Genomic DNA, 26,464 nt, shown 5'->3' with positions numbered 1-26,464 from the left:
ATTAATTCTGTTCTTGGATGTGCGTTCTTATTTGCACCTACGTGACTGACATTCCTGCCCGCTTGGGCGTAATCCTCTGACATCACCGTTCAAGCTAAGCAGGCAGACATCAGGCAGCCAGTCAGCCCTTGGGACGAACTTGGGAGGGGATTTGTTTCTTTGCCGATCTTTGTAGACTGCCGAAGGGCCGTATCCGCCACCGCCTCCCGTCAAAACAAGACCTCGTGGCATTGACACCTCCGGCTCACTTCATGCACATCCGGAGTCGACAGGGTCCCTATCGGACCCGAGGCCGGTGAAGCCTGACCCTCCATTCGAGGCCGAAAGCCCGGTGCACCGTAACCCTAGAACGCCGGAACGCCGGCCCAGCCAACCCGCTAAGCCCGCTTCGCTTTCGGGTGCCAAGCGAAGATTTGATGGCTCAACCCGCCCCAATTCCCTCGTATAATCTGTCGCCAAGCCTTTTACTTTTTCCATTCTTTTCACTCAAGGATAGCTCCATTGGGAACATGATACATCAGAAAGTTACGAGAGCGAGCAGCACGGAGAAACGTGTGCCCAGAGCCCACGGAGGCGCACATGTGGAGATGAACGGCTTGTGTCAGTAAGCACCATATAGACGAGCCTAGACCTAGTATCGACAATTACATCATACTACAGAATTCGCACATCGAGGGGCACGCCAACGGCGCCGCCATGCTAGATTCTTGGCGCGGATGAGCCGGTGGAATATGTAGATGAGAAATCGACAATCTTTCTGTTTATAAGCCCGTCCCCCGGGGTTTTTGCCAGATCCCGATATAAGCACGGCGTTAGCTCCCCATAAGCCCGAGTCAGCCAAAAGTGTGTACGAAGTACACGAATGAAGAACCCCGCTTCGAACAAGTTCAAACTGTCTCCCACAAGTAACATCTCATCTCATCTCATCGAGAGTTGATGAGGGGCAAGACGAGAAATTTCACTACAAACAGCCTACAATAAGCCTGAACAACAAGATTCCTCTCATATACATCTCACAGCATCGCCATGGTCTTGACGGTTCTCACAGACGACCAGATCAAAGAGATCCTGGCCGATCTGACGGCCGACGAGTTTGACGGATTCAGAAAGGTCATCTCGACCGCTCTCCACGAGTACTCGACCAACACGCACAACATTGAGGATGGCACATATCACCAACCGGAGCGCGTCTCAACAGAGAACCTCAAGACAGGCGCGACAACATTGTACATGCCCTCCGTAGGTCCCCAAGGCATGGGTTGCAAAGGTAAGCCTCCCAACCTTCCCCACCCCGCCCTCCATCACCCGCTCACAATCCTCAAATCACTAACAAACTCCCCATAGTCGTAACCCTCAGCTCCAGCAAAGCATCCCAAGACCCCTCAAAACCCTCCATCCAACCCACAGGCGCCGTAACCCTCCTCTCCCCCACCGGCGAACCCATCGGCTTCCTCCACGCAAAGACCCTAACCGCCTTCCGCACCGCCCTCTCCTCAACCTGCCTCCTCGCCCGCCGCACCACCGTGAAGACAATCACCGTCTTCGGCACAGGCCTCCAAGCCTACTGGCACGTCCGCCTCGCCCTCCTGGTCCGCGGCACGACCATCAGACACGTCAACGTCATCAACCGCCGCTTCTCCGACGACGCCCGCGACTTCATGAAGCAGTTCTACCGCGTGCCGCCGCACATCAAGGAGCGCGAAGGCTGGTCCGAGACGACGTTTGGGATCTTGACACCCGGGTACGGCGAGTTCAAGAGGTTGCTGAGGGAGCAGATTCGCGACGCGGACGTGGTGTACTGCTGTACGCCGTCGACGGAGGAGTTGTTCGAGGCCGAGGTGCTGACGAGCCACGAGGGACGGAGGAAGGGGAGGCTGATTGCGGCGATTGGGAGTTACACGCCCGCGATGAGGGAGCTGCCCGAGGGGTTGCTGCTGCAGGCTACCAAGCACGAGAAGCCGCATTGGCATTTTCACAAGCATGCGCCCGAGGGCGGGGTGATTGTCGTGGACACGCTGGACGGAGCGTTGAAGGAGGCTGGGGAGATCATCTCGGCCGGGTTACAGCCTACGCAACTTGTTGAGTGAGTTCGCTTGCCCCTTTGGACTCGAGGTGCTAGGAACTAAGGAAGCTGATTGTTTACACAGACTCGGAGAACTAATTATGCTCCGCCGGATGCAAGACGAAGAAGACGCAGCCTCCGCCTCGGCCGACAGCGACGCAGCGAGCATCGCGGCCTCGGAGCTCGAAAAGCTCGACTTTTCCGGCACGCCGTCCATCAAGTCCGCCTTCTCGGGATCCGACGGCGCGTCTTTATCGGAGCCGCGGTCGTCCATCAGCAAAGACTCGACAAAGACGTCTGGCAGCAGCGGTAGTGGTAGCAGCAAAGGGCCGAGCATGCTGCGCCGCAGCTCGAGCCAGAGGTCGGCAGACAAGCGCAAGAAGGAGGACGCGCTGGTGAGGTGGCTCAAGGACGGGACGGTGATTTATAAGAGTGTCGGTCTGGGGCTCATGGATTTGTCGGTTGGGATGCACATGATTCAGCTTGCCAAAGAAAAGGGGATCGGGACGCAGATTGAGGGCTTTTGAGGGGATTGGGAATGGGGGGAGTTTGGTTATAGATGGGCTGCGATTCTGGGATTACATGATAAAGGGGGGGGTTCTTACTGTTTTTCCAAGATATCCTTTAGACCATGTACGAAGAAATGTTTCCAACGGCTTCCTTCACTATCCCCCAATGCTGACAGCTTATACACCTCATGATCCAACTATCAGCTAGAAAGTTATAGTTTTTCACGATATGGCCCGTAAACAAGTAGAGAGAAAGACTTGGGGTTCACTCGCAGGATTTCCAAATCCGCGAGCTATAAAGAGGATAGAACACCCAACTACCTAGAAAGGTAGCGAACAGACGGAGGTGGTAACCCCATTGGCGTTTAAAAAAACGACTGAAACGGGTGTGGTGTCTTGATGTGTACATCTACTACAGCTTCTAGAATCGGTTGCCACATGATGTCTCTGCGACATATCACGTATACTCCGCAGACACACACTGCAAGCAGCTCTCAAATTTCAGCATCTCCCAGAGCCCTCAAGGACGGCAATCTATGTTTCAAGCTCCCTTCCCTTTCCCTCGCCGTATTCAACCCGCAATACGAGAACAATAAAACAGACACATGAGCAGAATCGAGTCCATTGACCTAATACTACAAACCGCAGACCAGCGACAGCATTTTTAATAAAATGAGCATCCAATTTCCCTGCAACGAAGCTGCTCCGGGCCCTGACATGATATTCATCAACAAAGGACGCGAGAAAACTACGGATCTGGTCGTCAGACCCAGTAAGAGAGGCGAAGCCAGGAAATATATACTCTACCAGTCATCGTCATCTACAGATCCCCTGGCTCAAGCACACACCTCACACGCGCCCAGCCAGCTAGTCTGTGTGAAAAACCCACCCAGGCACAACAACCAATCCCTTCGTCAACCTGGAGGAGTCGGAAACGAAGGTCATGTAAGACTGGGCCGTGTGCCTCTTCGCGACCATTGCGGCAAGCGGGAGCTGGCAGCGGCAGCGAGGATCTTGACCTTCTACCTGGAGAGGTAAATCTCGCTCACGGAAGACATGAGACAACATCTGAAGCCTGCTGCTTATACTCATCGGCACTGTCTGCTATAGTATTCACTATACAATAATCCACTACCAAAGCCGACCCGATACGACAGTTGGACAGGTCGGACTTTACAAGTCTCGAGATGTATAAGCATACTCAAAGATGAAGGAGTAAACATAGCTGACACCCCTGATACCAAGAAAGTACATCATCATGACAGACTATGTGACTGCTCCTGTTGTCGACTCAGACATACAACCGATACCTCCGCCTTTTATATCATAAGCTTCCTCCCAAATTACACAATAGGACATGATCTACGCACGAATATCTTGATGAAGTATACGCGTTCATTCGCATTTCCGCTACCTACACTTCAACAAAACCTTCAAATCCCAAAGACGCCCTTTCCCAGAGTCTTTACATGCGGTTGGTCCTACAGGTTACTAACTCCCGAAAACGCCCTTGCCCATAATCCAAGTCCATCACCGAAAAAAGTTCCTCCCTCCGTGTCTTCCGTGCGAGGCGGTTGTGAAGCACATGCTGCCCCCATACTTTGGGAAGGCGAGTCGCTACTGTACGCCAACTGACAGCTGTCAGCCTTATGACCCCCTAATGTACGTGCTCCGGGAATAAGTACCCATGCAGTAGACGATCCCCCATATTCCTCCCTCCTCAACTCCAATGTAAAAATGCGCGAGGGACATCGTTTGTCTCCTCCACTCGCTTCGATGGCAAAAGTCTATCCCCAGTTCAGCAAGAAACGCCGTCCGGGTGGGGTTTCCTCTAAGTGTCCGAATACGCCATGATGCAGTATACAAGGGCAAATGTCCAACAAGGAGACGATGAATCCAGGACCCAAATGACTTTTCTCTAAATCCCAGTTTCGTCAACTCATGCTGTACGGCCATACGTCCGCTCCTCAATGAGCCGCCGACTATTGCCGACGCTCCCGTACAGCATCTCCATCAACTTGCCCTTCTGCCGCGTCCGGACACCCTCGAGGTAGCCGCCGACGTCCTCCAGCCCGCGGATCTGGTCCTCGAGCGTCAGGGTGCTCGAGTTGACAGACCTAACGAGCGGGCTGACTAGCTTGCGTCGCAGGTTTTCGAGATTGGCTTTGAGAGCCATGAGCTTGCCGTTGTGCTCGACTAGGATGCTCTTGTTCCGTACTGTCTTCTCCCTCACGTTCTGTAGCAGAAGGCGGTTGCGCTCGTATTTGGCCACCTCGGCGGCGTTGGCGCCTAAGATGCGCGTCCAGAGTGACGACAACGAGTCTGCGTGCAGGTCGTCCTGCGCGGATGCCTCACGGACAACTGTGCGCGCGAGATTGAGGAATTGGTGGTCGATGGCCTCGAAGAGCGCAAACAGGGCAAGGGAATGCTGGAGCTCCGAGTTGATGGCATCCTCGAGGACCGTGAGGAACTCGTTGAATGTGCGCTGAAGAGTGAGGCGCGTCCGCTGCGGGTTGGACATGCCAAATATGTATCTCGATAGAGATCCAAGGCGAGTCGGGCTACCGAAGCCGTCTTCGAGAACGCCTGCTTCAGAGAGGAGGTTGTGGATGTTGTCAAAGGCGGCAGTGAAGGGCGATGAGGGGAGGTGTTGGACTTGAGAGAGTTCTCTGCGCGCCCAGTCCATGACTATAAGAATACTGTAGTCGATTTTAGAATGCAATGCTTCATGAGTGAGAACACATGGTGGAACTTACCCATCAATGTCGCCATCAACGTTCGCAAAGAATTTGGTCAGCTCAACAGCCAGAGTCTTTAAGCTCTCACTGAGATCATCCAGCTCCTTGACAATGATAGGCGCAGAAGTCATGTTGCTGGAGCGCACGCTCTCGCCGAGGTCCCAGACAGCGACGCCGGTCGCTTGCAGATCGCCGACCTGGGATGCGCCATTCTCGGAAAAGTAAATGAGCGGTTCAAAAGACCGCGCGATACCTGCGACCTTGACGAGGTCGGGCACCGGCTGTTGCGCAGCGGGCTGGAAGAGGTTACGTGTCGCCGTTATGGCGAGCACGGCGACGAGGATGGACAGGATCGTGGAAGACCACGAGTGAGTCAAGAATCGCCATTTTGAGCGGAAGAAATGAACTAGGGCTTCGATAGGTTCCGTACGCTGCTGTACTTCTGCGCGCAACGCGAACCTGATATCTATCGGCGAGGTCAGCCTGACACCCTCCCAAAGCAGTCGTACACACATGATGAAGAGGAATGGGCTTCAGGTACGGGGCCATACAATTGTCTTGATTCAATGTTCCCTCTGAAGGGCTTGTTTCTTTCCACGGAATATCCTCCAACTTGATCGTCCTATCCTCCATCTTGGGCTCGGGGCTGGGCGACCGGGCCTTATCGGGGCTCATGCTCCCCGTCGGCAACCTTGTGCGCATAGCTCTGCGCAGCACCGACTCGCCCTCGTCGCCATCGCTATCGTACTCGGGGCTTGACTCTCTTGACTTGAATCCGCCAAAGCCTTGGTGGTGTCCGTGGAGCTGGGGAGAGAATGCGCCTAGCAGGTCATCACTCCGCCGCCAGAAGCCGCTGTCGCGACTCCCGTTTCCGAGGCGGCGCCAAGCCGGAGGACTGTAACCACCGACGGAGACTGAGTTTTCGGGGTCCGGGCCCAGGTCGCTCTCCGCGTCGTCTGACCGGAAGCTCGAGTGATGCGACGGGTGCCCGAACAAGTTCACGCCCTGGGGACCCCTCCTGCCCGGTGGCGGGGTCGTCGGCTCGAAGTCGCCCAAGGAGGCGTCTAAATGATCGAGAGGATCGAACGTCGTCGAATGTTTCGTAGCCATCATCATATTCGTGCTGGTAATGTTGGGAAGAGTGGCGGTTGCTGCGACGGACGAGTGCGCCGCTGGCCTCGGGGGCGGGTGGTGCGGGTAAGGCCTTGTAAGTGGGTGGTGGTGGGAGGGAAGGCGCCTCGACTGCGGCTTCTGCGGTTTTGGTGGTTCGACTTGTGCGCTTAAAATAGCTGACGTTTGGTAGCAGTGTCGGTTTCCACGAGATCTGAACGATGTATAGGTAGACGAAGACAAAGGACAAGGTCAGCGTTGCTACGTATGTGCTTGGAGCGATTGTAATGCTCAGCAGGGAAACGTTGTTGTTGACGGTGACCAGCGACGGCATGGAAAGCATGAGGGTCAGAATAGGTTGGGCGCACACCCTTCACCGCGGTCGCCTCGGTGTTGCGACAGAGATGGACTTCTTCTGCAGGTCGACGGCTAGTACGGCGCAGAGAAGTACCTTGTTGGCTCACTTGACGTATGGCGGGAGCGCAATGCAGGAGGGGGGGAAGGGGGATGTATAAGGCAAAGAGTTGAGAGCAAGGGGAATGTAAGAAGTGCCTCGGATTGATGTAACCGATCAGGGCAAGTAAGTTATAAGGTAGGCCAGCCCAATGTGAAACTGAACTCGATCGGGAATGATATGCGCGGGTGCGATAAGAGTAGAGAGGTAAGAGTATGGATGAAGAAAGGTTGAATTTGAGTATGGATCTAAGGTAAGGTAAGGTAGGTAAGGTAACGGTGACAGGCCAAGCGCCTCGCAGGATCGCCTGTCTCTACCGGTATCTCTCTCTCTCTCTCTCTCTCTCTCTCTCTCTCTGTCTTCTTAAACAGGAGACAAGAGACAGGACAAGACGGGATAGGTCAGGCTTGGGCGGAAAGTGGGTAGAAAGAAGTAGCAGGTGACCTGATTGAGAGTGGCAGCAGTGGAGGGTTGTTACAAGGTAAGAAGAAGCGGGAGAGATGCAGCAGGTAGATGGAGAAGCTCAACCAGCAACAGCAGCAGCATCCAATTCCTCGAGAGGGAAGGGGAACGGGAGGGGAGCGGAGGGGGTTACGGTGCCTTCCCGTTCCTCTCTTCGTCTTTTCTAATGCAGCAGGAACCCCAGCAGCACCTTCCTGGACCCCCCAATGCCCACCCCGAACCACCTTGCGTCGTCTTTCGAACGAGTCGAAATCGAGAGGTTGGGGAGCTCAAGTCCCCACTTGCCAGGTTCGAGGCCGCCGTCCAATCACAGATCGAGTCCTGTCAAGGGAGCGGCCGGATTTCAGGCCCTGGATTGGGTGGGAGGGGCTGGAGAGGGGCCCCTACACCGAACATTGACCTGCGCGAGTACGTACCCTCCTGCTCTGTTCGCTCTGCGCTCTCCCGTGCCCTCGCAGTTTGCCGTCCTTCCACTTGCACAAGAGCCATAGAGCAATAAGGTACAGTTAATGAGCAGCCGGAAACACATCTCAACGCCATCCTCCTCCTCCTCTTCCTAAACCGTATCTCCCTTTCTGACCTCTCCCCCTGTCCCCAAAGCACCCATGCGCCCCCCAGCTCAACCCGCGTCGTTCGTGTTTTAGGAAACAAGCGTGTCTGCCCCTCGGACGTTTAAGTGGTTGCATCCCTGGTCACGGGACCCCGTCACCCAATGTCAAGCACGAGAATGGGAAGGCGGGGTCCTGCTTTTCCCACTGACTTTCAGGCTGTCTTTCCACTTTGGAACGTAAACAAACAAACCTCTCCCGAGTCCCGTCTCTTGACGTTTCCAAAAGAGTTGCGCGATCCAATCAAAGTGACTCACCGACAAGGCCTCGGGAGCATCCGATTCGACGGCGACGCCAACAAGACGCGGGTAGTGTAGGCAAGGGAACCCAAGACTCGCGTCCCCAAGGGAGGGGCCAGCCTAAGAACTGGCACACTAGGTAGGCATTGTATGAAGTCGTGAAGTTGAGAGGTACCAATCGGCGTATGTCCACACATAAGATGTACACAGCCATATCATGATGGATCAAGGCACGAAAACCCCTACCCAGAGCGAAGCTACGCAGTACACCACACAGCACACTAGGCTTCTCGCATTTTTAGCCCACGCTTTATCAGAACGAACCTCAAATGAAAGAGTCTACACATAAACTAATAATAACCCCCCCTAGTTAAGGTAAGAGTCCCGTGCATAATAGTAAGTACTTAGATATTATTAGATCCTAGCTAAATTTAACTAATTAGACTTCGTTTTTTTTTTTAAAGTACTCGGGCTAAAAATATTTTAAAAATAAATTATAGTTAATTAAGGTACTATTACTTAATTAAGGTCCGCTCTATAAGAAATAATTCTAACTTATACTTTTTTTTTATCTTAACTAAGTTACGTCCCTTTTTTTAAACTTTTATATCCCTTTTTTTAAACTTCTACCCTTTATTATAACTTTTATTAAAAAAATTTATTATAAAACTTACTATCGTACTTAAAATTTATTAATAATTAATTTAAAACATTTTTAAATTAATTTTATAATACTTTTTTATTATTATAATAGTAATAGCTTTAAGTTTTATATTAATAATAAGAGGGGCTAGCTTAAGAATCTCTTTATATTTAAAACTAATAGTATGAGTTTTATCTTTATTATTATAATTAAATACGTAATTTATTTACTTATTTTTATAATAATAAGTTTAAGTAATCTTATTATTAAGAGAACTTTATTACTATTACTTAAAAACTAATAGCTTTTATTTTAATAGTTATTATTAATCGTTTTTTAGTATACTTAAAAAGTACCTCGAAGAGGGTTATTATATTAACTCCGTAATTTTTTATAAAAAATCCCTTTTTACTATTATTAACCTCGAGGTTACTTATAAATTACTTCCCATTTTATATTAATATTTTTAACCTTATTAATAGTTTTTTATAAAATATTATATTAAAATAATATTATTTATAAAGGGCTAGGATACGCCCCTAAATACCCCCTAAAAGCTTAAAATTATTATAAATAATAAGGTATTATTTACTATCCCTTTTAAAAAGGATAGTACTATAAATAAAAATATTTTTAAAATATTTCTAATTTATAAAACTAACTATTTTTAATAAGACGTTACTTGAATAAAAATAAATATTAAGCTTAGCCCCGAAGAGAACTATAAGGTTTATAAATTATAAAACGTTATTAATTATAATAAATATAATTTATTTTTTAATTAACGCTTTTTTTAATTAAATTTTATAACTTATTCTCTTTTTAATATATACGAGCTAACTTACTTAGTATTTTATAAATACTATTATTCTAAACTCGTATTAAATAAAAATATCTCTAATATATTACTTTATTAATACTTATATATTATTATACTTAATATTAATTATTTTTAAAAATCTTTAAAACCCCTAAATAAATAGGCTAGAATAGTAAAATAGTTAAAAATAAGCCGGTCTAGCCTACCCCCACTAATAATTTTAATAATAATAAGACGGATTCTTAAATAAACCCCGCTACTTTTACTTAAATCTTTATTAAAAATATAAATAAATAAAAAGTATAATTAAGGGTTAAGGGATAATAGGGAATAATTAGTTTAGGGAAGTTTATAAGTAAAGAGTTTATTAAAATAGAAGTATTTTACTTACCTTTTTAAAATAGTATTATATGAATTAAAAATGTTATAGTATTATAAATAAATATTTATAATAAATATATAAATAGAGGTTAAGGCTATAAATACTAAGTAAATAATATATTACTCGTAAATATTTCCTAAATATTTCCTAAAAATTTCCTAAAAATTTCCTAAAAATTTCCTAAAAATTTCCTAAAAGTTTCTTAAAAATTTCTTAAAAATTTCTAAAAAGTTTCTAAAAAATTTCCTAAATATTCCTTAATATATTTTAAATATTTCCTTAATATATCTTAAATACTTTTTAAATATTTCTATCTTTCTAATTTCTATAATATTTATAAATATAAATTAATTAATAAATAATAAAATAATAAATTATTAACTTATTTTAATAAATTATAAGCTTATTATATAATTATATATTTAATATAATTTACTAGTTATTTATAATTAAAATATTAATATTATATAATAATATATATATTTATTATTATAATAAATAATATATATATATGTATATAGTCTTATTATATTATTATTACTAATAGTTAATTAATATTATAATTAATAATTATTTAGCTAGTTTTTCTTAATTTATATAAGCCTTAGCGTTATAAATATTTTACTAAGTAAATAAAGATTTTAAAACTATTTTTAAATAATAATACGTATATTACGAGCCTAAATCCTAACTTATTAACTTATAATTTTAATAATATCCTTAACTACTTTAATAAGTTTATAATATAAAAAGTATATAAAGTTTACTAAGATAGTATAAATATTTACTAATATTATATATTAATATTATATAGTTAATATTAAGAACTACCCGAGTAGTTAATAAAAACAGAATATAAAAATAAATAAAAAGTATATAAAAGCTTTAAAACTAGGGCTATAATTATATTAATTATACTTAAGGTTTAAATAATAACATAATAGCTACTTATTCTCTTTTTAAATTTTAATAATAATTATTATAACTTAATATATATAACTAAAACTAAGACCCGCCCTATAAACTTATAATAGCTATAATATATTATATATATAAAAATATAAGAATATAAAGTAACTCTTATAAAATAAAAGAATTATAAATAAGTTATATATAAATAAAAAGTAGTAATTACGTAATAAAGTAATTATTATAATTACTTTAAGTAATCGCTTATTAGTATTTATTAAGTAATTACTTAATAAATAAAAGTAATTATTAATAAAATATATATTTATAAGCGGACTTATATATAATATAAACTTAAGCTAGGCTTAAGAATAGACTTTTTATAGCTTTTTTAATAATTAACTTGGTATTAAATCTTACGATTATTTTTAGTTATTCTTATTAAAAACCCCTTTTAATAAGGTTATAATTAATTACTAAAGCTTTATTTATTTTATAATTTATAAATATAATTTTAGAGAAGCTATTTATAATTATAATACTATTTACTTAGTACTCGTAGCCTTAGTTTTTATTAATAAACTTATTATAATTAGCTAGTTATAATATTTTAATTACTCTTATTTAATAAGTTAACTTTATAAAACTTACTAAATAATAAAAAGAAACGACGATATTTTTTAAAACTTTAAGTACTTTTTTATTTAACTCTAAAAAACTTATTAACTTAATTAATAAACTAGCTAAGGCCGAGGATAATAAAATACTTAACGTTATTTATAACTCTAATAATAATATAGTTTTTAAAAAAGTAAATTATAAAAAATACGACGTATTATTAAATAAAATAATAAACAAAATAAAAGACTCGCAAAGCTTTTTAATAATAACTCTACTTAAATAGTTATAATTTTAATTAAAAATAATAAATATATTATTACTTTTTAAAATATAGTTAACGAAGCTATAATTAACTTAGGAATTAAAAAAAGAGAAGTAAACGATTTAAAATAAAAAATTAGAACTCTCTAAGCTATTATTAGTATTATTAAAACTCTTATAAATAAATAAAAAAAACTTAAGTTTAATATACTTATTATTTTTAATAGAACTACTAAATATCTTAAAGGATTTTTAATTTAAATTAAAACTTATTAAACGTTTTATATTACTAATTTTATAATAAAATTAAACGAATTATTTACGTAATAACTTTTTTTTAAAAAATAAGCCCTAGAGTAGTTCGAACTTTTTTAAAGAAAATTCCTTAATAATAACGGTTATTTACTATATTATAAAAAAAAAACCGTAAATATTTTTATTAATATAATAAGATTTTAAAATACTTTTAAATCTTTATTTTAAAACCTTAATAAAAAACGATAAACTAAAAAAGACCTAGCTAATTTTTAATAAACTAAGTTTATTTTATACTATATTACTAAGTTTAAAAAACTTATAATATAATTCGATTTTATTAAAAAAACCTATATTTTCTTATTTTATTAAGGATTAAAAAATAAAGTTAAGGACGAACTTAGTAAAGTAAAAATATGAATAGATTTTTTATATTATATTAAGCTTATTATTAAAATTAATACTTAATTATATAAACGACGTAAAAAAAGGGAGAAATACGGCGCTTTTAAATTAATTTTAATAAAAAATACTAAAGTTATAATAAATTACTAAGTAATTATTAAAATAACCTAAGAAATTAATAATAATAAAATACGTCCTATAAATAATATAGAGAACCTATAGACCTTAGTATTACTAAATATAAAAAACCTCGTTAAAAAAAGGACTTTAAATACTATAATTATAATAAAATAAGATATATAATTAGAAATTATTAATAACCTAAACGTATTTAATACTAACTTATTTTAAAAAAACGAGCTAATATTATAAATAAAAAATTCCCTTATAAATAACTTTTATAAATAGTTTATTATAATAATAACTATTTTATTTATTAAAATAATAAAGAATAAATAAGATAGTACTTAAAATAACTTAAAAATAGTAAGCGATCTAAGTATAATATTACTTTATTTCTTATTAAAACCTTAGTAAAAAAAAAAAAAAAAGGAAATACTTACTTATTAACTTTATATTTTTAAAGAGAATAATATTAAATATTTTACTATACTTTCTTAAATTTATAAAAATATAAAAAAAAATGGTAAAACGGACCCTATTATAAAAAATATACTTAACTTTTTTAAAAGACGTATTAAATAAAAACTCTTAGTTAATATAAAAGAATAGCTCCTTAAGTTTAAAAAAAAAGGATTTAATATAAAAAGAATTATAAATAATCCCGTTTATATAATAAGAATTAATATATAGGCATTATAAATTAATATACGGGCGTCGCTTTTATATAAGCGTTATTATTTTACTTTTTAATTAGTTTAAAAAAATAGTACTTCCTTATAAAAGTAATAAAAATAATTATATTAATATAACTATTTTTATTATTCTCTCTAACTTAAGCTTTAGTTTAGAATTTTTAAAAATAAGAATACTATTATAACTTACGTACTTATTTAAAACTATTATATTACTTATTTAAGATTTATAAATTTTAAATAAGTTAATAATCTAAGCTTTTATAAATTTTAAATAAATAAGGCTTCTTTTTATTATATTATTAAAATATATAAAAAGTAAATTATAATAACGTTTATTTAACTACTTCTTTTAACGTAATTATAATAATTTATTATTATTATAAACTATTTTTTATTAGTTCTATTTTTTTAAATACTAAGCTATATTAGTTATTTATTTATATAATTCTTTATTATCCTCTTTTTATTAAAAACGCTAAATTAGCTCTTTATTTATTATTAAAATAAGCTTAATATTTAGTTTTAATTTAGCTAACTTATTTTTTTTATAAGCTTAGTTAGTATTAACTTATTCTTATTTTTAAATAAACGGCCTTGCTTTTTATTATTAATACTTTAGTTATTATAAATAATACGGGTTTAATTAACTAACCGGCTTTTTTTAAATAAAACTAGTTATAATAAAATAAGCTATACTATATTCTTTAGCTTATTATAAAGGGATATAATAATTTTAAAGTTAAGGATTTAATAATATAGATTTAAAAAAGACGTTTTTTAAAAACGCTACTAAGGGTATACTTCTTACTTATTAAAAATAGCTAAATTTAATATTTTAAAATAGATCTTATAATAATATAAAATACTTAGTTTAATTAAAATAATATAATTTAAATTATAAAATCCGAGGGGTTTTAAAAATAGCCTCTTATTAAATAGTATTACTTTTTTTATAAGCCGGCTTTACGTCCTAATTAAAATAAAATATTTAAAAAAAAGTATTATTTAAAGTTTATTTAAGTACTTAAAACGAGTACTTATATACTCCTAGCTTATAAATACCTCGTCCTTTATATAAGCTTAGTAAAAGCGTAGCTCTTAATTACTAATTATATTTTATATAATATTAATAAGCTAATATAAGTAACTAAAACTATTTAAAAAATAACTTTTAATATTATTATTACTTAACTTAGTATTAGAAATAATATAAGTGTTAAAGTTTTAGCATTTTTAAATAAAATAATAGGCCTATTATATTCTTAAAAATAAGTATATTACGTAAAAGTACTAGAGGATTAGGCGTTAATTATTAAACTTTTTATAAAACTTAGTCTAGGCTTTTTTAAAAATATACTTAGTTTTAATAAAAATAAGAAGCTTTTATATTATAAAAACCTTATAATATATATAAAGGGGGGGCTTATTAATAAGTACATTAATATAAGCCTTATCCTTATTACTTAGTATAACTATTACTTATATTAATAACTAATATTCTTTATTATTAAACTTATTATTATTATTACTATAACTACGGTCCTTAACCTACTTCTATTTAGCCCTAAATATAATATTAAAGTTAATATAATAAATATAAAGTTATTACTAAACGTTTAAAAACTACTTATTTAGTATAGCTTTTATTTATTTATTATAGTTTATAATAATAATAATAAGGTAACGGACTAAGTATTAGTTTATAAATTAGTAGATATTTACTAAAAAAAACCGGAAACCCTTTAGTTTTTTATTATTAATAAAGCTAAACGTAGCGTTATAAATAGATTTAAAGTAGGTCTACTTAGTAACTTAGAAAAAAGGGAGCTTAAAACGATTAGTATTATAAATATTATTAAAGCTAATTATTTTAGGGAATCGTTTTTATATTTAGAGATAGTAAAAAAAAGTTTAAATAAGGTTAATAAGGCGGTTTAGCTCGTCGTTTACCTATTTTACTATATATAAAATATCTCGCTTATTAAATAGTTTAATTAATATTATAATTAGTAAGTATTTAGCTAGTTTTTTTTAGTTTATACGAGTCCTAGTATTATAAATATTTCGCTAGGTAAATAAGGACTTTAAAAACTATTTTTAAATAATAATACGTATATTACGAGCCTAAATCCTAACTCGTTAGCTTATAGTTTTAATAATATTTTTAATTACTTTAGTAAATTTATAATATAAAGGGTATATAGAGGCTTTAAAGCTAGGGCTATAATTATATTAATTATACTAAGGGTTTAAATAGTAATATAATAACTACTTATTCTTTTCTTAAGCCTTAGTAATAATTTATTATTTATAACCGTATTTATAAAACTTATATTATTAAATACTAGCGCTTTATATAGGCCTAGGCTTATTAAACTAATTATATTAAAAGGTATATTAAATAATTTAGCCTTAAGCTTTATATTTATTCTATTTTATAATATTAAATTTATTAACTCTTATATAGTAGTTTTTTTCTAACTTTATAAGTATAAAAGATTAATTTTAACGGGATTACGCTTTAAAAAAAATTATATAATACGGTATATTTTTTAATTATATAATATACGTAATATACCCTAAGTACGCGCTTAACGTAATATAATAATTTTAATACGAAAACTACTATATAATTTAGGATAAGTAAGCTACCCTTTTTAACTACTTATTAATAATAAGCTAAGTGAAATATTTATATAATAATACTAATTAAAAAGGTTAATAATAGAAATTAGTTATAATAGTTAATTATAATAATCGGCTATAATAATTAAAAGTAGCCTTTTTTAATTATAAAGGTTCTAAACTTTAATAACAACGTAGAGGTTTTTAAAAAAAGGGCTAAATAGGCTAATATTTATTATTTTTTAAAGTTTATAAAGATTTTTTTTATTCTTATTACTTTTAATATTACCTAAAGCTACTCTTTATTTAAACTAAATAGATTTATTAAATAACTTTATTAAATAAACTTATTAATATATAAATTATTATTTAAATAGCTAGTTAGATAACTAATTAAGAAGTTAGCCAGTTAAAATATTATTTTAATAAGAATCTCTTAATATATAGTTAGTAATTAGTAAGTTAAAAATACCTATTAATAAGTCTACTTTTCTTAAGCTAAGTACCCTTAGTTAGCTTAATACTATAATTATTATAATTAACGTAAGTATATTTAAGAATTAATAAAGTACTTTTTAATAATATAAAATTTAGCTAGGTAATAATATAAATATTATAAATAGCTAAGTTAATACGGATATTAAGATTTAGTATATTAATATTAACTTAAAATTTATATTTTATAGAGCTAAAAATCCCTTTAATATAAGCTATATTATAAACGTAAGGGAATATATAAAGGGCCCCTTAACCCTTAATAAAAAGGAATATATAATATAAGATTTAATTATTTATATAAGCTAATACTAAAAGGTTTTATATATATTTAAATAAGTATAACTCGCTTTTTAAATAAATAAAAAAAGATTAAAAGTTATTAATAAAAAGAAAATAACGGTTAAATTAGTTAATTTTAATTAGTAATTAAGTATAGAGCGTAATATATTTAGTTTTTTTTAATACGTAATATATAGTACGGCCCTAGTAAATTACTTTCTTAAAAAAATAATTTCTCTTATTATTAATACTTAAAAAAACCTATAAAACATTCTTATTTATAATTTAATAAAATATTATAAATATTAATTTATACTTTATATTAATATTATAAAAGAAATATTTTAAATTACTTAAATAAAAATAAAGTTAAAAAAGAAATAAATATAAAAATATTTTAAAAGCTTTTATTTTATTAGCTTATTTCCTACTCCTATTTTCGTTAATTAAGCGCTATTTTTATTTCTATTACCCTATTTAAGTAATTTTATTTTATAATAAACTTACGCTCTTTATAAGCCTAGTTTATTAAAAACTCGCGCTCTTTACGTTCTTATTTACATTTAAACTCTTATTCTTTTTATTTTTTATCCTTTTAGATCTTATTAACCCTTACTTATTATTTTTTAAATATAAAATAATTTACGCTTATTTATATTTATAATTAAGTAGCTTATTTTTATAAACCGTTATAAAGTACTAAAGAACTCGGGAGGTTTTAATTTTTATTTAATAAAAAAAGTATTCTAAAAAATAAAATACTTATTTTATATTAAAACTAAGTATTATTAAAATTATTATAATTATTAAAACTAAAACTATTAAAGTTCTCGTTTTAAAAACTATTTTATTAATTAATAACTAAATCTTTATAAGTTCTTTGTTAAGTACGAGATAGTTCTTTAGTATTAGTTTATAAACTCTTAGCCCAATTTCTTACTTTTTTTTTTAGTTTAATAGTTAATAAGTATTTATTAAAGCGTATTTTAAATATCCTCTAACGTTATATTAAATATTAAAAACGGCTTATAATATTAATATTTCGATATAAAGTTATAATATACTTATAACGTGTTATAAAATCCCGTAATATTAAATTTTAATCTTAGTTATAAGTACGATGAAAATTAGCTAATACTTATAATAACTAATTATTAATACGTACTTATTAATTATAGTAAGTAAAGGGAGATACTAACTAGTTTAAATATATAAAACTAAATAAAAGATCTTAACTATATTTATATTATTAAGTATTAAAAACTAGTCTTTTAAAAAAACCTTAGTTATCTTATTATAAAACCTAATTATAATATCTAGTTCTCGTTTATACTTTACTTAGTTAGTATATTATAAAAAGTTTTTTATAAAATAATAAGTTATTATTAATTAGGTAAGGCATTAATAAGAAACATTTTAAAAACATTTTAAAAACGTTTTCCCCTTTTAAAATATTTTTAAAATATTTTTACTATAAGCTATATATAGTAAAATATAATACTTATAATAAATTATATTATATAGCTCGTTATAGTTAAGTGCTATTTAATATTTTAAAAAAAATATTAATATATTATAAATAGAGTTTATATTACGAGAATAAGTTTTATTTAAGAGTTTTTTAATACTTTTTTTAAAATATACGTAATATAGGCGTATAGAGTTTTAGACTTACGTAAGCTATATTTATTAAGGGTTAAACTTGTTAATAAAGTATTTACTTAAGCCCTTAATTACTATATTTACTTAATTTAAAGTAACTCTAAGAAGGCCGGTTTTATAAACGTATTTTTATTAAACCTAAACTTAATACTTTTACTCTAAAATATTAAATATAGCTCGAAATATATAATAATATATATCTATAGTTTTAGTATTTATATAGACCCGTATAAGAAGTAAAGCTTTATAAGTAATATATTAATAATTTTAAAATAAAAGTTAAGAAATATTTTGGAAATATTTTTAGTATTATAATATACCTTTTTCGCTATTCTAGCTATATTAGCCCTAAATAATTTCTTATTAACTTATACCCTTTATATATTTATAGTTTATATTAATTATAAACGACTTTATATCGTCGAACTTTTATTATTCCGCTTATTTTTAAAAAAAAGTAAATAACTATATAGTTAGTATTAAATTAGTATATATACTAATTATATTATATGGTTATTATAATATTAAAATAGCTATTTTCTTATATTTATAAAGAAATTTATATATATTTACTTATTTATTTCTCTTTATTATTATAATATAAGAGCTAAGGTCTAACTTTCTTTAAAAAATAAAAAAATCTATCATTTATAGATAATATATTATAAAAAGTCTATTTTTATAAGGCTTTGATAAATATTTATAATTATTCGCCCCTTATTCTTAGCTAGGAATTCTTAAAGTTAAGGAGATTAAAAAAAGGCGTTTAGACTCGTACTTAGTTTATTAATCTTTTAAAGAACTTAAAAAATACTTTAAATAATAGCTTTTAGAGTTTTATTTAGTAATAATAGAAGATAGTTATATTTATTATAAAATATTAAAATAATAAATAGTATTATCTTAATATCCTTTAGAATAAAGTATTAATATTTAATAGAATATTTTACTATTTTAAGTTTAGGTAGTAATTTAAAATAAGTTTTATTTAGTTAATAATAACTTAGCCTTATCCCTTAATAAAATATTTAATAAGCTTACTATAAGTAAGACGTTTTCGATAATTTAATATAAATATATAATATTCTTAACCCCTTTCCTCTATAAATTACGCATCCGTTTTATTATAGCTATTTTAATATATTATATATAATATTTCTAATTTAATAAAATTAAATAAAAGTAATAATTTATAAGTCTTTATAAAGGATACGAATTTTAATATACTAAGATCTATTACTAAAGACTAATAAGCTCTTATTAAGTTTTTTATAAGTTATTTATATTATCTTATTAAGTAATCTTATATATATACTATATCATATCTTTTTTAGTTTAAAAAAATATATCGTATTCTATTCTTAATATATAATACCTTTTTTAAATTTAGTATATGCGGTATAAATAGTACTTTATTTAAAAAGAAAACGATTAAAAATGTTTTTAAAACGTTTTTAAAACGTTTCTAAAATGTTTTTTAAATAACCGGGCTTACTTAATAATCTTTTTTATAATATTAAATATCTTAACTTTATTTCGTAGTATATTATACTTCTTAACAAGGTCTTTTAAAATAATTATATAATAAAAGTCGTTATAAAGTATATATAAATAGGCTTTACTACTTTAGTAAGTATAATAATATTACGTTATAAGTATATCTCTTAAAATAATAATAATTATTAGAAAACTAATAATACCTTATCGGGTATTATATTAAATTTACTATTTTTTAATAATTCTTAATATTAAGAAATAAAAAGTTAAATATACTATATCCTATAGCCGCTCGATTTTTATATAAATAAGGCTTTAGTTAAAATAATAAGCGCAACTCTATTATTAATAGTTAGAGGAAACTTAGGTATACCGGCTATATATTAAAACTATTATACTATAATAATGCCTCGGTTATTTTAAGTTTTAATACGGATATTTAAGCTATTAAAAATAATAATATAATTATTAAAACTATTATCTATAACCTAAGTATTATATTAATATTTAATATAGAGGTTTAATCTATATAATACTTACTTATTTAATCGACTTTTTATAAATAGGAGCTCGATATTTATAAAGATTAGGATATAAAGTAAATACGCTATTATAATCTAAATTTTCTTAGATATTTTATAATAAATTAAATTCGCTTGACTAAAGTAAAAGTATTAAAATAATATTATTATTATATATAATAAATAAGTCTTACGGGAATAATTTTATAAAGTCGGTTATAATAAGCGAATTTTAATCTAATTAAAAAGAGATATAATTAAGAAATATTTTTAAAATAATTTAGTAAAACGTAAAATAGTATATTCCCTTATTATATAAAACTCGTAATATTTAAATTAGTAATAAAGCGATTATATAATAAAATATTTCTAGCCCCTAATTAGCTAGAAATTTTCTTAAGGATTTATTAATAACTAAGTACTTACTATTATATACGGGACTCTTACCTTAACTAGGGTGGGTTATTATTAGTTTATTAAATTACTTAAATAAAAACCCACACTTAACCTACCGGTAACCCCCCGTTCCTATAGGGTATAATTGCACAATTGCGTACGTACCATCGAGGCCGGGCAGGCAATCTCAGGTTTACACGGGACTGGCCCAGTTGAACAAGAGGACCCAGAAAAAAAGCAACTGAGTTGGCCCCAATCAGCCACTTTCACTATCTTATCACCCCGCACCAGTGCCCCACTCTCTCAGTCCCGTCACCGAATCAACCGTCGCCGGGCGGGACCCCCCCCCCCCCTTCTTACAGACGACAACGCCGACTCTATTCTACTCAAGAGTGACTCCTTCTTGACCATGACGAACGTTCGTTTACCCGTGTCGGAAAAGGTATTTCGGACTGGCATAATTCATCTGCTCCCTTTCTTGCATTTGTCCACCGTCGTCCATGCACAATCACGTCGGCCCGGATATCACCGGGGTTCTCATTGCTGAACGCCACCGACTTGTTCACGTTCTATCGCGACGTCTCTTGATAGGACTGAACCATAGACCATGAATGGACTTGAAATTGTAGAACGGAGTATGAATTCAACCCTGTTGGTTGTTGTGTCTGCTGCTAGACCGCTTTTTATGACATGATTAATCGTCAAATCCCCTAGGGAAATAAGAAACAAGTGAGACGCCTCGCGTGGTTGGTATCTAGCCTGAACCACGTTTGCTCTCTTCGTCCCATCCCCAATCGGCAAGCTTTCTCCCACAAAGTGCCCGGGATATGTGTCTCGGGCCTGTCCAAAATGGAAGGCCTGTACGAACATGATGAAAAGGAAATTGTGTTGCTCATCAAGCGCTCTTGCGCCGATCCGCCTGCTCCACCTGCTCCGTCGGCTCTACCTCCTCCCTCTCCTCAGCCCACGACGCTCGCCTCGCGTTGAAGCGATTCCACAGTCCTGACAGCCTACGCCTCGGCGCGGGATCCTTCTAGTCAACCTTGGCGTTGGCGAGGCTCTTGGTTCCCGGGTTGTTCAGGTCGTTGACCTGCTTGAGAGGGCCTCTCTTGTACTTGCTCTTGTTGCGAAGGCGCTTTCGCGCTACCATGACAGGCACCGAGCTCTTGGTGACAAGATAGTTGGAGAACGAGCCAAGAATCACACTATTCAATAGTTAGCAGGTTTTTGAACAGTGGAGTTGAATGAGGTGGATAGCTAACCCCTTGAGAGCGCTACGGCCTCTGCTTCCCAGGATTACCAACGTAGGGCTGACAATATCAATCACTTCGGTAATGAGATGCTTTGGATTCTTGCAGTGAATGACCTCGACAATCACTCGCACTTGAAGTCGAGTCCTTCGCAACAGCCGCTCAACCCTCTCCTGAATGTCGTTAACCGCACGACGACGTTCCTCCTCAGCGCGGCCGCGCTCCCTACTGGACGGTGCCGGCGAAGAAGAGTCGCTATTGTTCAAGGCCGAGGCTCGCGGAAGGTGAGGGAAAGGCGGGGCGCTGGTCATGTTTGGCGGCGGTGACTTGGCGCTGGACATGGCGTTGATAGCAGCTGCTTGTTCCTGATGCGCGGCACGCTCGTCGGGGACCATGATTCCCTCGGTCGAGTAGATACCAGTCTCTTCATCGACGCAGTAGATACAGATGAGAGTATCGCCGTCTCGCAGAACGGTGCCGATCGTCCATTCCAGGGCGTGTGTCGACTCCTCGCTGAGATCGGTTGCCACCAGGTATTTTCTCAACCTATGATGCTCCTCTTCGGCCGACTTCTGGATTTGGTCAAACTCGCCGCGCATGATAATGCGTAGAGTTCGTGAAAACTCGGGGTTGTTGAGGGTTTCTGTTCGTGAGAAGGCAAGTCTCTGCGCGCGCTTGATGTCGTTGAGCTCCTCCTCATCGTCCGAGTTCACAGCGGACGCCATTCCCGAGCCTGGCTCGTTGTCGAACGCCGTGGTCGGGCGGATGCCTGCTTTGGATTTTGACTTCTCGCCGCCTGGCTTGGTGAGTGTGATGGAAGGTTCGTCTAACAATGACTTGTATTTGTATTGAGGTTGCTTGGAACTGACTGCCAGGCCTGCAAATTTGTTAGCACCTGAATTTACCACGAGCATGAGTTACTTACGCTCTTCCTCAGCCGCGGCAAGTAGACTGAGCGTCTTACGGTCACCTTTGTCGGCTGAGCTGCCGGACTTTGCATTGCTCTCTTCGTCTCGAGGCGACATCTTACGTCCTCTCTCGTTCTCTTCATCAGAAGAACTGTGCGCGTCATCGTCGCTGCTGTCTTCCAGCTCCTCTCCATCAGGGCTGAGGTAGTCCTTGGTAAGACGTCCAAGTCCGGCATCGTCTGCGCTTGACTTTTTGCGTCCGGCCAGCCCAGACAGGCCTCCGCCTGAGAATGCCAAATTGGCATCCGACAGCTTGCGGTAGGCGGTTGAGATGTCCACCACCCGGCCGTCATCAAGAATGGCAGTTCCAGGGATCTGCTGGAGCCGACCACTGACATTGGGCGAGCGGGAGCGCATGCTCAGCCTGCCATGAGGAGACTTGGATTTGCTGCCTTGACCTCTGCTAGAGCTTCTCCCACCCATGACGGGATTGCTAGCAATAGAGCCGTGGCGGGCTCTGTCGCCGGGAAGGATAATGCCGGGGATTTCGTTGCCGCGCATGACGTCGACCATGGCACCGCCGCCCGGCTTCTTCACGCCCAGCGCCTTTCCCTGTGTGTTGCGCTTCGGCATAGCAGTTCCGATATTGTTGGTAGAAATATCAGAGAATTGGTAGTCCAGTGTCGGATCCATTCGATTGATTGGGGCGCGCGGGCCAAAGCTGGGCTTCTGGGAGTGTGAATCGGAAAAGGTCCTCGGATGAGGTGCGCGAGATTCGACTGGAGAACTGGGGCCGGCACTGGCAGCCTGCTTTGGAGCCGAGGTGTTGATATCGAGCATGCTCCGAACGGGAGCCGGGGGGCCGCTGATATCCAACATGCTGCGCACCGGTACGGCGTTTCCGAGTCGTGGGCTCTTGGAACCTCCATCGGCGCCGATATCCAGCATACTTCGTACGGGCGAGCGAGGCGTTGTGTAGGGCGATGGCGAGCGTGCAGAGACGGGCGAGCCCGTGTTCCAGTTGGATCTTGCAGCGGTACCCTCGAGCAAGGCCAGAACATCTCTTCTCTCCTCGTCGAGCATGGCTTCCATGCTCATGGGTTGGTGCGACATCTTGAATGGGGTCGAAAGTGGGATTGCGCTCTTGGCGGGGAAGGAGCCTCGTTCAGGACTTTACGAGCGTCGCTTTTGTGGTACAAGAGCGGTGATAGCTCGTTCGCTTGAGGATAGTGATGATTTCGTTGATGTAAAATCGAATACGGGGGTCTGGTTTGGTTCGGATCGGATATACGTGGTTGTGGTAAATCTAACGGGGGATGATCTTGCGATGTTGACGTTGGCGGTGCAAGTTGGATGGCAGAAACAGCATTGTGTAGGGGCAGTTGGGATATGGAGGTCGGCGGAGGCTCCTTAGATCATGGCTCCGTTGGGGACCAGACCAAAAGTGAGGAAGGTGCGCTGTGTGTGGAGGCCTAAATTAGCTTATGAAGCACGAGTCGAACTGCCAAGACCAGATGAAGGAGGAATAGTTAGTTGCGGTGGTAGGGGGAGGAGGAGAAGAGAAGGGTTAAAAAAAAAGGGTGCGGTGCGGTAAGGTAAGGTAGGAGAGAAACAACAAGGAGTTGAAGGAACCTGAGGGTAAGGTAGCGCACGACACACGATTGGTGGTAGTGGAGTGAGTGAATGGCAGGGTAAGGTACTGTGTAAGGTATCCTCAGAAAGGGTGGAAAGTAAGGTAAGGTGGTTCCTAGTCTCTTCTTTACCTACCGTACTACTTTAGCCAAGGTTACCTTACTACGGTAGTCCCAGTCCAGCCCAAAGTTCCCCGGTGGCAGTGGCAGTGGCAGCGGCAACACAAGCGCGGGCTGGGAACGAACCAGTACAAAGTACTCCGTAGACCTGAGGTAAGGTAAGAGAAGAAAAGGTGGGGATTGGGTTTTGCGGGTGGCAGGCACCAGAGGCACCTCTAGGTTCTGAGAGACGGGACTTGAGAGAGATGGTTGTGGAAATGGGACGGTGGAGGATCAGAAGGGGTCAAAGGGGAGGGGGGGGAACGTGGATAACGTGGATGGATGGTGGGAAGGGATCGAGGAGGGGTAGGTGCTCCGTCTTTTAGCGTCGACATCTTTGACACCAGTTGACTATTGACGGCGCCCTCCCTCGTTTTCTGTGTACAGAGTGTTAGTCTGTACGGAGTAGTGCGTAGCCTTTCCTTTCATTGCCTTTGTGACCTTGGCCCGTGACTGTGTCTGTAGTACTCTGTACGGATCGATAGATTAACATGCACCGAGCTTAAAGTGGTGGTGCAGACAGTGCCTGAGCAATGCAGTCATCCGATCCAAATTCGTCGTTTTTGTTACGTTCTTGATGAACATATCGCCTGTCCTTTGACTCTTCTGTCCAAGGGAGTCTACCACTTGACATGGAGTCAATTGCTGTGGCAAAGACTCTCTGAACATGGGATGAGATTGGCAATGGAGCCATGGGCACCTTATCCAGCCCAGCCAACCCCATTTGGGCCGTATTCCTCTGCTCTCTTGCGCCCAAACTCATTTCCCCAGAGTCTGAAGAAGATCACCCATTTCGTCGCGCCCTAGTGCTGCAGAGAGACCGAGAGAGACAGCTTCTTACTGCGTGCCGTGGGTGCTTCGTCATCACCCGTCTCGGTACCACTGGTACCTGCCCACTCAGGAAACCCGGTGAGGTACCCCATCTCATCCCACTTCACTTATACAACCTGGAAAAGTAATTGGTGCCATGTCGTGGTGCCCTTTCTGTGCCCAGTGAATTCTTATTCCGATGAATCGTCCGAGAGCCATTGGGCTGCTGCCCCACGAAAACTCAATCGAAAGATGGGATGTCACCTCCAACTCTGCTTACGCCGCCGCCCCCAGCGCCCTCCCTTCTCCGACGTTTGTCTGCTGATTTGATGCACGACACTCCATCCCCAAGTATGCAAACCATCCAAAGAGTACATATGCTCTGTGCCCACTCAGCCGTCTCAAACAGGTAGGTGTACGTACTCGAGGACCACTGTGCTTTGAAACCAGAAAGAATAAAAAAAGAATGGGGAAACAAACATCTGAGGAAGATCTGAGAAACACTCACTTATCTCTCGATGTTCGAACGAGATCGACAGGGCTGGTTTCAGAGCTGATTTATCGTATGGTATCTAAATGAGAAAAATGGTCAAATGATTGACAGCAAGTAACTGTCCTGAAAAGAAAGCGTTCTGTCCCCCTCTGTTCAAAGATTTGGGTTGCTAAACACTCAACTGTGTAGCACTCAGATCAAACGATAGAAAACTGACTTGAAAGTGAATGACGCATCCCCTGCCCGCCCCCCCACTACAAATATTTGTTTTCGGTGGTTTTTCGTCCACAAGCACAACCCCGTAGGAAACACTCACGTCCCGCGGCCTCCGCCACCGTCCCCGTCCAACCCGTCCTGCGCTTCGCGCTCCGTATCATCCCACAAAGGTATACTTCAGCCTCCACTCACATCTACCGAGCGGCGGGGGAGGACGCAAGAC

At 37.0% G+C, this 26,464-nt stretch overlaps 7 protein-coding genes across 7 annotated transcripts; 4 read left to right on the top strand and 3 right to left on the bottom strand.

The window, feature by feature from the left end:
- Window positions 1–17: 17 nt before the first annotated feature.
- On the top strand, window positions 18–720 carry CLUP02_16399 (uncharacterized protein; the record flags this gene model as incomplete). The annotated part of the gene is made up of 4 exons (XM_049295321.1): window positions 18–68; window positions 176–442; window positions 497–552; window positions 606–720. 4 exons carry the CDS (start codon window positions 18–20, stop codon window positions 718–720), a joined length of 489 nt encoding a protein of 162 aa, XP_049152468.1.
- Window positions 721–862: 142 nt separating this feature from the next.
- Window positions 863–2,589, top strand: CLUP02_16398 (UbiD family decarboxylase; the record flags this gene model as incomplete). Its single annotated transcript, XM_049295320.1, has 4 exons — window positions 863–894; window positions 996–1,267; window positions 1,345–2,083; window positions 2,148–2,589. The coding sequence occupies 4 exons, from the start codon at window positions 863–865 to the stop codon at window positions 2,587–2,589; spliced, it is 1,485 nt and encodes a 494-aa protein (XP_049152467.1).
- A 423-nt stretch (window positions 2,590–3,012) lies between these two features.
- On the top strand, window positions 3,013–3,901 carry CLUP02_16397 (uncharacterized protein; the record flags this gene model as incomplete). Its single annotated transcript, XM_049295319.1, has 5 exons — window positions 3,013–3,138; window positions 3,220–3,343; window positions 3,398–3,605; window positions 3,646–3,750; window positions 3,817–3,901. The coding sequence occupies 5 exons, from the start codon at window positions 3,013–3,015 to the stop codon at window positions 3,899–3,901; spliced, it is 648 nt and encodes a 215-aa protein (XP_049152466.1).
- A 609-nt stretch (window positions 3,902–4,510) lies between these two features.
- CLUP02_16396 (uncharacterized protein) lies at window positions 4,511–6,762 on the bottom strand (the record flags this gene model as incomplete). Its single annotated transcript, XM_049295318.1, has 4 exons — window positions 4,511–5,270; window positions 5,328–5,775; window positions 5,861–6,560; window positions 6,604–6,762. 4 exons carry the CDS (start codon window positions 6,760–6,762, stop codon window positions 4,511–4,513), a joined length of 2,067 nt encoding a protein of 688 aa, XP_049152465.1.
- Window positions 6,763–7,088: 326 nt separating this feature from the next.
- CLUP02_16395 (uncharacterized protein) lies at window positions 7,089–8,011 on the top strand (the record flags this gene model as incomplete). The annotated part of the gene is made up of 6 exons (XM_049295317.1): window positions 7,089–7,113; window positions 7,165–7,192; window positions 7,245–7,291; window positions 7,327–7,354; window positions 7,411–7,792; window positions 7,853–8,011. The coding sequence occupies 6 exons, from the start codon at window positions 7,089–7,091 to the stop codon at window positions 8,009–8,011; spliced, it is 669 nt and encodes a 222-aa protein (XP_049152464.1).
- Window positions 8,012–8,050: 39 nt separating this feature from the next.
- Window positions 8,051–16,970, bottom strand: CLUP02_16394 (uncharacterized protein; the record flags this gene model as incomplete). Its single annotated transcript, XM_049295316.1, has 3 exons — window positions 8,051–8,302; window positions 8,358–8,439; window positions 16,960–16,970. The coding sequence occupies 3 exons, from the start codon at window positions 16,968–16,970 to the stop codon at window positions 8,051–8,053; spliced, it is 345 nt and encodes a 114-aa protein (XP_049152463.1).
- Window positions 16,971–21,807: 4,837 nt separating this feature from the next.
- On the bottom strand, window positions 21,808–24,045 carry CLUP02_16393 (universal stress protein family; the record flags this gene model as incomplete). Its single annotated transcript, XM_049295315.1, has 3 exons — window positions 21,808–21,979; window positions 22,037–22,901; window positions 22,950–24,045. The coding sequence occupies 3 exons, from the start codon at window positions 24,043–24,045 to the stop codon at window positions 21,808–21,810; spliced, it is 2,133 nt and encodes a 710-aa protein (XP_049152462.1).
- Between the last annotated feature and the right edge of the window lie 2,419 nt (window positions 24,046–26,464).

Source organism: Colletotrichum lupini, chromosome 9 (genome assembly GCF_023278565.1).
Source record: "Colletotrichum lupini chromosome 9, complete sequence".
In the NCBI taxonomy this organism is placed as follows: Eukaryota; Fungi; Ascomycota; class Sordariomycetes; order Glomerellales; family Glomerellaceae; genus Colletotrichum; species Colletotrichum lupini.
Note: the sequence above shows the minus strand (reverse complement) of the source record. Positions and strands in the feature narration are given on the sequence as shown.